The 16247-nt window shown below is 35.7% G+C and overlaps 1 protein-coding gene across 1 annotated transcript in view; it reads left to right on the top strand.

Moving 5' to 3' along the window:
• The window catches only part of LOC123562366 (serine/threonine-protein kinase SMG1-like), a 91862-nt gene that overhangs the window by 61756 nt on the left and 13859 nt on the right, over nt 1-16247 (top strand). The window contains exons 45-60 of the mRNA XM_053537206.1: nt 230-334; nt 2509-2594; nt 3983-4118; nt 4798-4891; nt 5295-5393; nt 6024-6142; nt 6422-6499; nt 6875-7060; nt 7480-7716; nt 8252-8452; nt 10029-10279; nt 10660-10825; nt 13035-13211; nt 13660-13784; nt 14341-14419; nt 16050-16175. Coding sequence (XP_053393181.1) covers nt 230-334; nt 2509-2594; nt 3983-4118; nt 4798-4891; nt 5295-5393; nt 6024-6142; nt 6422-6499; nt 6875-7060; nt 7480-7716; nt 8252-8452; nt 10029-10279; nt 10660-10825; nt 13035-13211; nt 13660-13784; nt 14341-14419; nt 16050-16175 — 2265 coding nt within the window. The remainder of the gene's footprint in view (nt 1-229; nt 335-2508; nt 2595-3982; nt 4119-4797; nt 4892-5294; nt 5394-6023; nt 6143-6421; nt 6500-6874; nt 7061-7479; nt 7717-8251; nt 8453-10028; nt 10280-10659; nt 10826-13034; nt 13212-13659; nt 13785-14340; nt 14420-16049; nt 16176-16247) is intronic.

The following is a 16247-nucleotide window of genomic DNA, read 5'->3' as shown; positions in this document are numbered from 1 at the left end:
CACTCAGTACTCGTTGTTCAGCAGTTATCTTTGAATGTGACTCAAATAAGTATTTACTGTAATTTAAAAGTTTTATCTTTGTATTGTTGCTTTTATTGATTTAGACTTAACGTCTTTAGCTCTTAAAACGTAAAAAAGTGAATGAATAGTTCAGTTGGGTTTGAATTATTTAGTGCTGAAGAATGTGGTTACATGAACTGCCAGGATGACTTGCTTAAATTTATTTCAGTGTGAACAAGTGGAGAGTGAACTGACATCAAATCTTCAGATTCAGCGAAATAACCTGCACAGAGTTATTGATGTATTACACACATATGGAACAATTGTTTCTCAGGTAATAATTTAACAGTCATTGAAGAAATACACAAAAATTCCTGTTTTACTTAAGTATTAGGGTTCTGTTTTCTGTCTGATAAATTTCCTATGAAACAGACCTTAATTGAGTTCAGTGTAGTATAGTAACATGGATACAGGAGTAAGCAAGTTAAAAACCCTGGTTGTACATATACCTGTGAAATACATGTTTAATAATGTTTGAAATGGGGCTTCGGTGGCGAAAGGTTAAGGTCTCACTTGTTCCTCACCTCTGTGGGTTTAAAACCCAGTAAGGAAGGTAAAATTCTTTCATAATAAGTTGTCCAGCTGGCTAATGGAATGTCTACTGTGTTTCTATCTGACAGCCAGCCTTTATCAGTGATAAAACCCAGAGGGGCACCCAGTCTCCCATCACCATTAAAAGAGCCAGACATCATTTGTTTCAGTGCATCTTTGAAAATGCAATAGAAATGAAAGGTATGAAAATGTCCGAACAAATTTCTGTACTCCACTAGTTACTGTGAAATCTTTTAATTTCGTCGGCACGAAATTCTGTGGATTTGTCCAAAACGGCTGTTTCGTGGGGACGTAAATTCGTGGATTTTCAATTATCGGAAAAAAAAATTTTCCACAATTTCCACAGGAATAGATCTAGTATATCATTTTGTTCTTACATGTGAAACCTACACGTGTCAAACAGCACTACCATGGTTACCGAATTTGCAATCTACGCCGCGGGAAATTAGCGAGTGATCATGTGCCAATTAACGACCGCGTTATCTATAATTAAACTGTGAAATATTCAATATGAAAAATTCGGCACCAATTAAAAAGTCTCAAAATCGTAACACCTGGGATATAGTCTTGCAAAATAGCATTCATAATCGAAACAAATATAAAGTTCATCACATTGATCATTTGATCGTGTTTCAAACAAAAACTAGTTATTGTATTGCAAATTTAAAAAAAAAGCTATTATAGATTTACTGATTTTATGTTGCTAAAATGTGTTTGTGCACATGATTGATACAATATAAATGGTTTAGAATCGTGAAAAAAAAGTTCCATACATGACTGTTGTTTTTATTATGTAGTACTAGTACTTACATAAACTATTATAAACTGGTTGCTAAACTTTCATCCGAATGTTTTTTTTGCAAAATGAATGCGCGTCTGCATCTAAAATTACAAGCTGTTGAACTTGTGCAAGTGTTATTTCCTGCAGAGAAACGTGTAATGTGAATTGGGTAATGATGCATCGGACGCAAATCTAGCAATTAATTTTTAATATTTGATAGTCCCAAAGTAGTAGTAGTTAACTACATGTACATGTCAGTAAATATAAACATTGCAGAGCGGGGCCGAAAAAATCAAATAACAGCAGCATAGTGCGGTTGGCACGTGACGCTACGTCAAACTTCTTTTTTTAGTATCTATTTTACTTTGACGAGCATGTCGTAAACAAACCACGGGTAAATATCTGAATGAAATAGTCGGTTTTGTTCCGACGCATACCTATGTTTATTGTTGATGGAGCCTCCATAAACTACACGAAAGCTGCAGGTCAGTACTGCCGCATGCACACAACTACGGACAACATCTGATGGCTATGGTGTCTTTTTCGGCGACATTGCGTACAATTTACATTATCGTGGGCATAATTTGTTCGTTGGGACTTGATTTCATGGTTGAGCTGAACCGCAAAATCGACAAAAATTAATCCCCCACGAATAATAATGATTTCACAGTAGTAGAAAATAGAAGATAACTTTAATTTGACATGCTTTTGATGGCATTTTGGAGCTTGTAAAATTTTGTGCTATCTAGAGTCATTTAAGAACCATTATAACACAACTGATTATGTTGTTCCCATGCTCTGGATTTAACACTTTAATGAAGAAATTCCAGTACTCAGAGCAAACATTTACCTAGTGTAATTTTCGGCAGTGTCTCACTGCCTTCTTCAGCACTGACTGACCGGATATGGTGGGTCACGTGACGTAGGAAGGTCACGTGATTGGAGGATTCCTACGTCACGTGACCCACCATATCCGGTCAGTCAGTGCTGAAGAAGGCAGTGAGACACTGCCGAAAATTACACTAGGTAAATGTTTGCTCTGAGTACTGGAATTTCTTCATTAAAAACATTATAACACAGTACAGAGTTGTATTTTAGGGATATGTATATTTCAGTTTGGTGCCAGTTTTGCAGACAACACAAGAACAAGCAATTATCTACACTGGCTGAAGGAACTTTCTTTGGATTTTACTGACAATAAGTGAGTTGTCTTTCAAACATGAGATTTTAAACATTCTGTTTCAGAAATAATGTCAGACTATTCTTAGCATAAATGATATATATCACAGCAAGTTACGTACTTCAGTGGTTTCTTAGATTACATCTTGAACAGATTTGAACAGCTTTAAATGGTATACATTTCTTTTTTTTTTTTGCACTTGTCACAGTATACTTTGCTATATGTATATATGATATTACATGATTACAGTAAGTAGGCTATTACAATCCGATCAGCACTTGCTTCATTATACCAGTCTGCACATTATTTGACAGGTCTGTAATGCCAAGGGAATTGTATTGACCGATCCATATAATTTTTGTAGAGCGGCCAAAATGTCAGTAAGTGTGCTAGTACTGGGTACTTTTTCTCACTGAAAGCAATATTATCATATCAGCATATATTTGATTTAAAACATAGAAAAATGAACAGGTTATAAAATTGTCAGTAAACATGTTTCCACAATGGCTAGAAATAGATCCCCAATCTGTCCTATTAGCCCTCAGCTTGTGGCCTTGGGCAATGAATTATAACAAATTTCTGATCTGTTGTAGGGTTGATATGAACATTGTATTTTTATGCCCCTGAAGGGAGGCATATAAGTTTTGAACCGTCTATCTGTCGGTCTGTCAGGTCGGTCTGTCGGTCTGTCCGCATTTTTCGTGTCCGGTCCATATCTTTGTCATCGATGGATGGATTTTCAAATAACTTGGCATGAATGTGTACCACAGTAAGACGAGTGTCGCGCGCAAGACCCATGGTCCGTACCTCAAAGGTCAAGGTCACACTTAGACATTAAGGATTAGTGCATTGATGGGCGTGTCCGGTCCATATCTTTGTCATCGATGGATGGATTTTCAAATAACTTGGCATGAATGTGTACCACAGTAAGACGACGTGTCGCGCGCAAGACCCAGGTCCGTATCTCAAAGGTCAAGGTCACACTTAGACATTAAGGGATAGTGCATTGATGGGCGTGTCCGGTCCATATCTTTGTCATTGATGGATGGATTTTCAAATAACTTGGCATGAATGTGTACCACAGTAAGACGACATGTCATGGGCAAGACCCAGGTCCGTAGCTCAAAGGTCAAGGTCACACTTAGATGTTAAAGGTCATTTTTCATGATAGTGCATTGATGGGCGTGTCCGGTCCATATCTTTGTCATTCATGCATGGATTTTAAAATAACTACGCATAAATGTGTGACACAGTAAGACGTGTTGCGCGCAAGACCCAGCTCCGTAGGTCAAAGGTCCTAAACTCGAACATCAGCCATAACTATTCATTTAAAGTGCCATCGGGGGCATGTGTCATCCTATAGAGACAGCTCTTGTTGTTGATGTAATGTAAATGTTATGTTTTTACAGGTGTGCAGAAATTGTCCATCATTTCCATGACATGTATGGAGACTCAGTGGTGCCCCAGTCTAAGATACAGCTGGTGCTGGCCACAGAACTTAAGCTGCAGAATATAATACAGGATGCTAACACCAGGCTTATCAAGGTAAATCATGCCACATCATCCCTGAATGAACATTCTACTTACTTATTGCATAAATACAGCGTACTGTTTACATAGTTACTGCATACTTATTGCATAAGTTGTAAAACATATTACTTCATTACTGCTTGCTTACTTACTACATAAACACTGCATACTAATTACATAAATACTTCATGGTGATTACATAATTGCTGCATACTAACTACATAAATACTGCTTACTACATAAATGCTGTATACATACTACATAAGTGTTGCATACTAACTTTAGTTCTGCATAATTATTACATAAATACTACACACTGATTGTCATTATTATATACAAGTAATCCTAGGTGGCTTTCAAGCATTAATGAATTTTAGTTAAAGCTTACTTATTTAATGTGAGTCGACTTTTGGAATTTGATGGAACAACTTAATTACCTGTCAAAACTGCGACAGGTATCATATTTACCTCCCAGCACCCAGTGTAGGCTGATACTGCTTGAAACAGTAGTAATTCAAGAAATGAACCAGCACTGAATACTTTTCAGGATGTCAGTCATGACTCAAACTCTGACATGAATGTCTGGCACTGTAGTCAAACCACTATTAAAGTCCCAGACTCCCTCAGTATTCTTAGTTCCTCAAGCTTGATAGATTGTGTTGTATAGAATGTTATTGGCCATTATATGTTTCAGTTGTTGGAGCGTAGAAGTCTGGAGAAGGTAGAGGTGAGATTGTTAGATCTGCAAGTACAAGAAAGTAAAGCTGCCATTGATACATTTGTTAAAGGTAATAATCATTTTTCTCAGTCAGTCATGTCAGATTTACATTTTTATTTACTGAATTGAGAGTTATAGATAATTTATTTACATTCTGATGAAAATCAATTTTGTGGTTTGGAATCTTAGCAGGATGAACCCATAACTAACTGAATTAGGTCAATAATTGATACCTGACTTACAGTTTAAAGGCCACATCTCACTCTTGCCTAATCACTTAATAAAAAAGTGGATTAGTTTTTCAGCAGTTTAGAAATTGAAGGAAAATACATTGGTAACCACTGCTGGTCATTTGGACAGAAATGATGTTTGAACTTATATGTCCCCACAGAGAGTGGATTGCAGCAGTTTAGATATGTGAATTGTTGAAGGAAGTATGTTTGTGGATATAAATGTAAGTCTTTTTACTACAGAGAATGGAGAGTGTGGTGAAAGCAGTTTGACTGCAGTAATTGTGACAGCCCTGTGTGCCCTGAATAAACGTAACATACAGATGGAGGCGGCTGCTACAGGTAAATAATGACCAACTTTTATTTTTCTCTTCCTTTTTAACATGTGGCTGGCTAACAGAAGTTCAGTGGGTCTACCTAGGTGCCTGTCCATGCTGGAAATAATGTCCGGAGGTGAACCTGGGGTCTTCTACCTTTAAAACTGGAAAGTCAGCATACAACACTATTAAATTGTGTTTACATTACTTAAAATTGCTCAAAACCAATACACAAACTTCCTGTAAGCCAGTCATTTTTGCTATCCTGGATTGAAAATGTTTTATTGTCTGACTGTTTTATGAACAGATGCCTACAGAAATGTTTACATGATCGAATCAGTCCTTTTTAACAGATAAGTGTTAGACTAATTTGTTAGCACTACATGAACTGACCTTGCATACTCCAGTTAATAAAACGCATCAGAAACTTCCATAAGATAACCTCATATTCTTATGAGATTTTATTTAATGGTAAAGATGCTTTCATCACACTTTACTTAATAAGCTTCTATGCATTGATAAACTGATCATGGTTGTATATGATTTCAGTTAAATTCTGTTGATAAATATTTCTTTGCATTGCCAACCTTAAATGCACTTGAAAATGACATTTTACCTATGATAAATTAAATAGTAATTGTGATATATGCATTAGGTGTTGGAGATCGGTTGATGGATTTGACATCTCGAGATGGTGACTGGTTCCTGGAGGAATTGTGTAGTATGAGTGGAAATGTTTCACAGTTCCTTGACATGATCAAAACAAATCAACAGGTAATTATTTACCAACTTTCATTGTTTGGGTCAAAACTGCAATTTTATGGGGATATGAGTTCATAGATTTTGATCTTTGAACATAAAATGAATATGAATATTACTGGTTTGTTGGGATTTAACTTCAGTGAATAACACAAACATTGAATCAACAAAAAATGAGTCTACCCATGAATATGACTCTTAACCCAAGGGAAAAAATAGACTAGAATAATTGTTTCTGAAAACTTGTGATACAAACAGATAAACTAATTGTAGGTGACTATTTTATTTTGTCAGGTTGGTGAGGATGCTTTACAGTTCTCTGTGTTGTACAAGGGAATGCTGTCCACACACAATGTCTACACTGCACTCCAGGTGAGTTAGACTTCTTGCTTATTATGGAAATATTGTAAGTTTGGATATTGTTTTATCACTTTAATTTTGCAATTTTGACAGTAAACGGCCAATTTCTTTAGAATTAACACCTCATAAATAATGCTGTCTGAAATTGATCAGCTCACTCTGCACTTAGGTGCTGAAACCATTCAAAGTTGAATCCTTTGACTTGAAACTTGGCAGTTGCCTACTAAAAGAAATTTAACAATGTGTTTTAAAATGACTCAGATGATATTAGCAAGTATGTGTCCTGGTTAGCATAACTTTACCAGTAGAAAAAATATGATTAACAATGAAGATTGATTCCTATATATAGCTCACTGAAATCATTTGTTTCCACCCATTCTTAACCAGGACCTGAATGTGAATTTCCGGACAATCATTCTGCCAGAAGCCCTGAAGATAATTCAGAGCCAGGAACCGTCAGTGTTCAGTATTCTGTCTCAGCTGGAAACCATCCTGTCGGAGACCGGTTACCCTCTAGATACAATCATCTCTCAACTGGAAATGCTTCATAGAAATGCTGTTATGGGTATCAAGGTAAAATGTCTAGGTTTCTTGATTATTTCATGAAAATTAGACCTTGCAAAGAACTTTGAATTTAAATTGCTTATAAGTGAAATATTTACGGTTTGTGGAAAGATTTGACCTCTCGTATTGAGTGTTTCTAAATTTGGTGAAATTTCAATTATGTGAAAAGATCTGATATTACAGGAAGAGTTCCTTGTAAGAAGAATATACTGTTCATGCTAAATAGTATTAAGGAGTTGTAGTTAAAAGTAATTGATATTTACCCAAATATAGAGCACTTACAATGACTTTTAAAAACTTCTGATTTCTCCAATTCTTAACTTAATTGTAATTTAATTGTAATTTTCAAAACTTTGATGAGTTCTCAGCATCTTTTTCTGTAGAGTTCGGAATCCAGTTTTGCATAATTTTCTATATTGTATATACAGACTGAAAACAGTGAGTTGGTGACAAGTATACAGGGTATTAAACAGAACTTCCTTCAACTGTTAGAGGGTGGTGGCCCTGGGGACCTCACCCCAGGTCAGATGCTACTGATGGGGTTTAACGGTCTGTTTACACGCCTCGATGATGAGTTCACAACTCTGCTGGAATGTATGGATATGATTACAGTACCTGACATCTGGAAGAAGGTTGATGTTATTAGAGAGGCAAAATCTTTACAGGTATGGGAAGGCTTACCACCCATAAAATTTGAATATTATTGTGCTGTTACAGTTATATAAAGACACAAGAAAGAAGTGTGTTTGACTTTAGCCAGAATCAGCTGTCAGATGAAGAAGAAAAAAATGAAAAATTTAAAAAAGGCAAAACAAATAATATAAATATTAAATTTCAGCCTAAACATTTGTCTGTAAATGACGCACTTTAGCCATGCAGAGTTTTAAATGCCCTGAAAAATATTCTTAAAGTACCCTATTTATGATCAATTTACCTAATAAAGCAGGTAACAGTAAAAGATAATGTTAAAATCCATGAAACTTAATACTTTGAATGTGGTCTTAAATAAATTTGAATTAAAAAATGTTTAGCTACAGTTTTGACAAAAAGTTTCTCCTGTAGGAAAGATTCATTGAGAATTTTTGTATTTGTTACAGATTCATTCTTTAATATATAAGATTTTGTTGTGTAGATATTTTTTTGTCTAACGAAGCAGAAAGTAGTTGAAAGTTTTCTAAATATGACCTTTTATATTTTCAGCTGTCATCATTTACTGTGGACACAAGAAGTCTTTTGTCGAGCTTGTTTTTCATCCGTAGACTTCAGGTAATGCAGGAGTTTTTCCACATGTGTACACAGTTTGCTGCTGCGATACAAGGGCTAGAGGGAGGTAACTGCTACGATGATGAACAACTCACTAGACCTGTCAAACGATTCATTGCTGACTATGTCAGAAAGCAGGTATAAATTTTTTGTAATTATTAGCTCACCTGTCACATAGTGACAAGATGAGCTTTTGTGGTTACCCTTCGTCCGTCGTCTGTGCATGCGTGCGTGCGTCCGTCAACAATTTCTTGTCTGCGCGATAGTGGTTTCATTTATGATTTTATTTTAACCAAACTTGCACACAACTTGTATCACCATAAGATCTTGGTTCCTTTCTTGAACTGGCCAGATCCCATTATGGGTTCCAGAGTTATGGCCCCAGAAAGGGCCAAAATTAGCTATTTTGACCTTGTCTGCACAATAGCAGCTTTATTTATGATTTGATTTGAACCAAACTTGCACACAACTTGTATCCCCATAAGATCTTGGTTCCTTTCTTGAAATGGCCAGATTCTTTTATGGGTTCCAGGGTTATGGCACCTGAAAGGGCCAGAATTAGCTATTTTGACCTTGTCTGCACTATAGCAACTTCATTTATGATTTTATCCTAACCAAACTTGCACACAACTTGTGTCACGATAAGATCTTGGTTCCTTTCTTGAACTGGCGAGATTCCTTTATGGGTTCCAGAGTTATGGCCCCTAATATGGCCAGAATTAGCTATTTTGACCTTGTCTGCACAATAGCTGCTTCATTTATGATTTGAATTTTATCAAACTTGCACAAAACTTGTGTCACCATAAGATCCTGGTTCCTTTCTTGAACCAGCCAGATCCCATAATGGGTTCCAGAGTTATGGCCCCTGAAAGGTCCAAAATTGGCTATTTTGGCTTTTGCAGCCATATAGAGACTTCATTTATGGTTTTAATTTGATACAAACTTCCAAAATATCTTCAACAACAATAAATCTTGGATTGCATGACAAATCAGATCCAATCGTAGGTTCCAGAGTTATTTTATATCTGATTACCTCCCCAGATTGTAATCAAAATTGATTTATATCAGTAAGTACTTATAGGACTTATTTGAAATTTCATTATTGTTATTAGTTGGACTGAGACAATCAGGGTAGATAACTATGGACTGATATTATGTCAAATTACCTCCCTTTATTTCAAATTAAAATGGGTATATCTCCATAACTAATGAAGATACTGATCTGAAATTTCATTTATGTCAACAGATTTATTTGGCAGATCCTTCTTTTGTTCACTTACAATATTTTTTTTAATTACTTCCCTTTTATATTACTATAAATAGCCTGTTTTTAGTAACTTTTTTATTATTGGCCGTAGGAAAAACCGAGACCACTTTTCTGTGGTACAACATGGATGGTACCTCCAATTTGTAGGTGTATTTTGACATATTTATACCTTGTAAGAATTTTTTTTTCTTTTTGGTTAAATTTCTTCCCTTTGTTGTTACTGTCCTTTCGACTTAGATATTTTTTCTGAGGACCTTCTTGTCCTCAAGTGCAATGATAACAGGTGAGCGATATAGGGCCATCATGGCCCCCTTGTTTGTATTTTGTATATAATTTTTGTTGATTTTGTATTAGAAGGTTTTATAATGAACTTTCCAGTTAAATATTTTTTACATAATTCTTTTTAAATTGCAGTATTTAAAAAAATTGTTAGTATTGTTTTTCTAGATAATTGGTTTCCCGTCACAAGTTCTTGGATATATTCTGTGTATGACAATACACACGATGGGTCTGGACGTCACAGCAGAGGTGGAGCTTAAAGATATAGGGGCGGAGTCAAAGGCACCACTTGAGGAGATATGTAAGAAGGCAGTGGACTTGTGTTTGAGGAATGGTCAGTTCCAGCAGATGCATTTTACTCAGGCCAGCACACTGACTAGTGGTCAAGATGCTTCCTGGAGGAGACATGACCTCACAAGGTTAGTCTTGTAAAAATTTGGCTTTGTTAAGTACTGTGAAAGCATTTAATTTTCATCGGCTTAAATTTGTGTGGTTTTGCCCAAAACAGCTATTATACAATGGGGACTGAAATGTTTAAAGAAAAATAAAAAGGAATTTTCTTTGTTGGTATTTAGTTTTGTGGATTAATTTTACACCTTGACAAAATCCTTCAGGAATATTAAAACTTTGACAGTGTCTGTGAAACTGTGCTCTTCATCAGTTTATTTTACTGCAAGTGTGATGACTTTCCTGACAGCCAGTTTAGAATTTTTAAGTTGTAAAGTCTTCTCAGTATTTAAATATCTGTTATCCAGCTGTTTAATTTGAAACCAAAACTTTTCCTATGTTTGTTGAACAGGAGGTTGGATTCCAACATAGATCTATTGAAGGGCAGTTTACAGCGGGCCCAGCTTCATGTTACAAGGTTGCACTGGCTTCATGAGGATTTATTTATACAAGCTGGAGGACAGCCAAACCACATGATGGTAGCTAACAGGGCATCAATCATGTCGGAAATAAAGAAGGTTACTAGTTATGTTTACATTTCTGTTTTGAATGTGAACCACTCCTTGGGTTTTGAATTCTTTTATTGTAGGAGGCTATACAGCTTGTTTGGTAGAAGTTGTGTGGTTATACGCATGTGTCAAACTGAAACAATGCCAAGAGGGGTTTTTTTTCCCCCCCTAGAACTTTGTCAGATTTTTGTGGACTTTTTTAGCTCACATGTCACAAAGTGACAGTGTGAGCTTTTGTGATCGCGCAGCGTCCGTCGTCCGTCGTCCGTGCGTCCGTCCGTCCGTCCGTGCGTAAACTTTTGCTTGTGACCTCTCTAGAGGTCACATTTTTCATGGGATCTTTATGAAAGTTGGTCAGAATGTTTATCTTGATGATATCTAGGTCAAGTTCGAAACTGGGTCATGTGCGGTCAAAAACTAGGTCAGTAGGTCTAAAAATAGAAAAACCTTGTGACCTCTCTAGAGGCCATATTTTTCAAAAGATCTTCATGAAAATTGGTCAAAATGTTTACCTTGATGATATCTAGGTCAAGTTCGAAACTGGGTCACGTGCCTTCAAAAACTAGGTCAGTAGGTCAAATAATAGAAAAACCTTGTGACCTCTCTAGAGGCCATATTTTTCATGGGATCTGTATGAAAGTTGGTCTGAATGTTTATCTTGATGATATCTAGGTCAAGTTCGAAACTGGGTCAGCTGCGGTCAAAAACTAGGTCATTAGGTCTAAAAATAGAAAAACCTTGTGACCTCTCTAGAGGCCATACTTTTCAATGGATCTTCATGAAAATTGGTCAGAATGTTCACCTTGATGATATCTAGGTCAGTTTTGAAACTGGGTCACGTGCCATCAGTAACTAGGTCAGTAGGTCAAATAATAAAAAAACCTTGTGACCTCTCTAGAGGCCATATTTTTCATGGGATCTGTATGAAGATTGGTCTGAATGTTCATCTTGATGATATTTAGGCCAAGTTTGAAACTGGGTCAACTGTGGTTAAAAACTAGGTCAGTAGGTCTAAAAATAGAAAAACCTTGTGACCTCTCTAGAGGCCATATTTTTCACAAGATCTTCATGAAAATTGGTCAGAATGTTCACCTTGATGTTATCTAGGTCAAGTTTGAAACTGGGTCATGTACCTTCAAAAACTAGGTCAGTAGGTCAAATAATAGAAAAACTTTGTGACCTCTCTAGAGGCCATATTTTTCATGGGATCTGTATGAAAGTTGGTCTGAATGTTCATCTTGATGATATCTAGGGCAAGTTTGAAACTGGGTCAGCTGCGGTCAAAAACTAGGTCATTAGGTCTAAAAATAGAAAAACCTTGTGACCTCTCTAGAGGCCATACTTTTGAATGGATCTTCATGAAAATTGGTCAGAATGTTCACATTGATGATATCTAGGTCAAGTTCGAAACTGGGTCACGTGCCGTCAATAACTAGGTCAGTAGGTCAAATAATGAAAAAACCTTGTGACCTCTCTAGAGGCCATATTTTTCATGGGATCTGTATGAAAGTTGGTCTGAATGTTCATCTTTATGATAGCTAGGTCAGGTTCAAAACTGGGTCACATGAGCTCAAAAACTAGGTCACTATGTCAAATAATAGAAAAAAAACGACGTCATACTCAGTTCAAAACTGGGTCATGTTGGGACAGGTGAGCGATTCAGGACCATCATGGTCCTCTTGTATTAACTTAGAAAGATAAAACAAAACAAGAAAACTAGAAATATTTTGCTTGCAGATCAGTGCATGCCCGGAGGATTTTCCCAATTTTTGACTATGGAAAAAACTAGCAAAATTTTCATTGTGACCATAATATCCAAAACAAATGGAATTGTTTTTTTAAAACTATTTCCGGACTGTAACTTGAGAACGCTTGGGCCTAGGATCTCAAAACTTAATAGGGAGGGAAAAGGTAGGTAAAAAATCAAGGTCACATTGACCCAGAACAGAAGAACTCTTTTTTTTCCAAGTAATTAGAAAATGCTTTGGTCATTTGATACAAAGGTCATTTATGACTGGTAAATGACCCATGATTATTGATTTGAGGTCAGTACGTCAAATGTCCAGTGCACAGTGACCAAATAATTTCTGTTCCTTGTGCAGTTACTGGATACATCAAGGGGGGCTTTGTTCTACTTGTGTTATTCATGATTTGCCACATGCAGTACACATAATTTCAGAGTGATAAAATAAATTTTATTTTATTATTTTTTTTATAGTGTATGCAGGCACTAGTGAGCCAGGAGTCAAGCCTTGTATCATGTCAGAGCCAGTACACACAGCTAGAGTCCAGTATTACCCAGAGACTCAAGTGGGCAGCCGGGGCCAATCCATCTTTGAATCTTATACTGCAGCAATTTGAGGAGGCCGGTATGATCAGAAAACAACTGGCAGAGGTAAAAATTTCATAGGTGTTGTTAAAAATTAACACAATAAACATTAGTAACTCCAGTTATTCAATATGTTGATTTCCTTTAATTTTTTCTTGACAGTTTAGATTTTAAATGGAATTTGTAGTATTGAAAAAAAGAGTTATCTGCCCTTGAAAACAACATTTTTGGGGGGAATGTCGTTTTCAAGGGCAGATAACTCTTTTTCAATACTGGTGACCTATGTATTTTATTGCATATCTCTGTTTCTTAGATGATTGTCCTTCAATACCCAAACTTTGAAGAAATTCTATTTTTGGGAAAAATTTTGCCCATCTCATATACAGAGACTCTAGCGTACGCCTTTAAGAAGAGTATGGGCTGGCTCGAATAATTAGGTTATTTCTAAAATGCTTATTACAGCATCTCTGTAGTGATAGCTCTAGTTTAATATGCAATTAATTGTTTATGACAGGAGGAATCGAAGCATTCTCAAGAGGTGATCAACTTGTGTCAGGGAATACTCCACCTTGAAGCGCTACGTACACGCACACCAGAGGCAATGGCTTCAGATACTAACTTCCTCTCTCTTATCAATAAGTAAGTAAATACCTGCTCACGTATCTTACACAAAGTATAATATACAATGGAATGAGTGTTTATTTTCATATGCATTGCTAGTATTTCTTACATAAAATTATGTTGAAATATGTTGAATCAACATTTGGATGGTAAACTTGAGAAAAGGTTGGTTGGGATGAAGGACATAATTTGTTTACTTCTTAACTTGGATATACAGGATAGTACATAATATTTATATGAATTTCAATATTGTACTTTTTGTTTTCCTCCATTTGACATTACATTACCAATTAACATCAAGTTGGTTTATCTTTGTAAATATATGTGTTGCGGTTGAAATACATACAATAAATATGTTGTGTCCAAATATCTAGAGGGGCTGCAGTGGGTTAGCCTGTACTAGATTGTACATGTAGGTGCAATCTAAAGCAAGAACATACTTAATGAAGAATCATAAAGTCACTACATCATAATGAGATTAAATGAAATACATAATAAAGGTGATATTAATTTGAAAAATAATTAACAGTGAATTTATTTTTGATATTGAAAGATGAAAGAAACATTATTTCAGATGTAACGAGAGCTGTATGATAGTATCATCCTCTAGTTGTTCTGTCACTGAGGCCGAGGCCCAACTCATGGAAATAAAGGTAATATTCACATCAAAGCAATTTCAGAACTTTGGTTGATTGAACTTAATTGAAAGATTTTATGTTTTGTTATGAATTATTATACATATTTGTGTTCACAGGATTTTATGTTCTGTTATGAGTTATACCAAAATTAATTTTGAAATTTTTGTAGGTAACCAGAATATTCAAAGGCTGACTTCAAAATAATAGCAAAGTTCGTTTGTAGTTTCATTTTGAGGTTTTACCCTTTGAGAGAAATTTGTATACCCTTGTGATATATTCACTGTTCGAATTTATTCTTTGTGATAAATTGTTTTGGTCGTTGTGTGTTCATCATGCACCTTTGGGATCAGAAGGGAAGTTCCAGTCTTCTGATGTGGCATGAAACAGATACTTTGTTTGATTTACCTATTAGTTCTGATAATTGTTTAATATAAAGAGTTCTTTGTGACATTTCATATTCAAAGAATTAATTTGGGCTCGAAATAAGAATGAATGCTGGAATTCAAAGGATTAATTTAAAATCAAAGTAACGATAAATGTCAAAGGAGCAGTAAAAATTATTTTTACAGAAACTAAAGGGTTTTGGATTTGCCATTTGCCTTTATTGAATTGATTATAAAGATATGACATATGCAAACTGTAAATTCAAAAATATTTTCAGTGTATTAATTTTTGGTTAGTTTCATGATCACCCACAATTTATAAAAACGTCTCCTCTGAAACTACTGGTCAGAATTACACCAAACTTGATCTGTAGCACCTTTGCAATGTTCCAAATGGTTCCCCTTGGTCCCTTTTAATGGGCACTGGAGCTTAAAATGGAAAAAAAACAACAACATTTAAACAACTTCTCATGAACTGCTTGATGAATCTTTATAAAATTTAGTCTGTAGTATTGTTATAAAGTTTTCCCTAAAATTTGTTGAAATTAGGGCACTCAGCACTTTTAGGGACTGTTAGAACTAAGAACACAGATAAAAAGTCGGGATACTTAGTCCCTTTCAATGGATGCTAGAGCTGAATAAAGAGATATCTTAAACAACTTCTTCGCATGGACTTCTTAAATGATCTTCATTAAACATAGTCTGTAGCATTATTGTAAGGTCATCTCCCAATTTTATCCAAATGGGGGCGTTTGTCTCCTTTAAGGGGCTGCTAGAGCTATAATTGGAAATACTTTTAAACAACTTCTTCTCATGGATCATTTTGTAAGGTCCTGTAACAATTTTGTTTCAATGGGAAGGGGGGTGCACTTGGTCCCTTTTTAGGGGCTGCTGGAGCTATAACGAGACACCCTTTAACAACTTTATTTCATGATGGATCCTCATCAAGCTTGATATAAGGCATTTTTTGAAGCCCTCTGTTAAATTTCTTCAAATGGGGACACTTTATCTCCTTAAACATGGTCAGTAGCATCCTTGTAAGGTCCTCTCTGAAATCTGTTCAAATGGGGCCACTTGACCTGTTTTGTTTTTTTAACACAGATGATTCAGTGTGTCATACATACATTCAATGTCAAATAGTCAAGGTCATGTGAGTGGCTTAGGACCACCATGGCCGTTTTGTTAAATTTCGCAAAGTTCTGGATACAGGAAAATATTTGATTTTACGGTTACATGAAATGAATGTGGTATTATTTATTCAGCCTCTGGAAGAAGGTCAGAGAACAGACACAGCGTGGCTGAAATCTGCACAGAAGGAACTGAAAGTTCAGTTGCAAGACATGGATAAGAAAATCATGGCTCTGAAGACAAATATTGATGAAGCCAAGGTATCATTTGCTGCATGTGTATTGTTATAAAATTGCAAAATATTAAAGTTACTGTTGGTTGACAATTTCTTG

The sequence above is a fragment of the Mercenaria mercenaria genome, chromosome 2 (genome assembly GCF_021730395.1).
Source record: "Mercenaria mercenaria strain notata chromosome 2, MADL_Memer_1, whole genome shotgun sequence".
Lineage (NCBI taxonomy): Eukaryota > Metazoa > Mollusca > Bivalvia > Venerida > Veneridae > Mercenaria > Mercenaria mercenaria.
The sequence above is the reverse complement of the archived record's forward strand: the minus strand, read 5'-3'. Positions and strand labels throughout refer to the sequence as shown.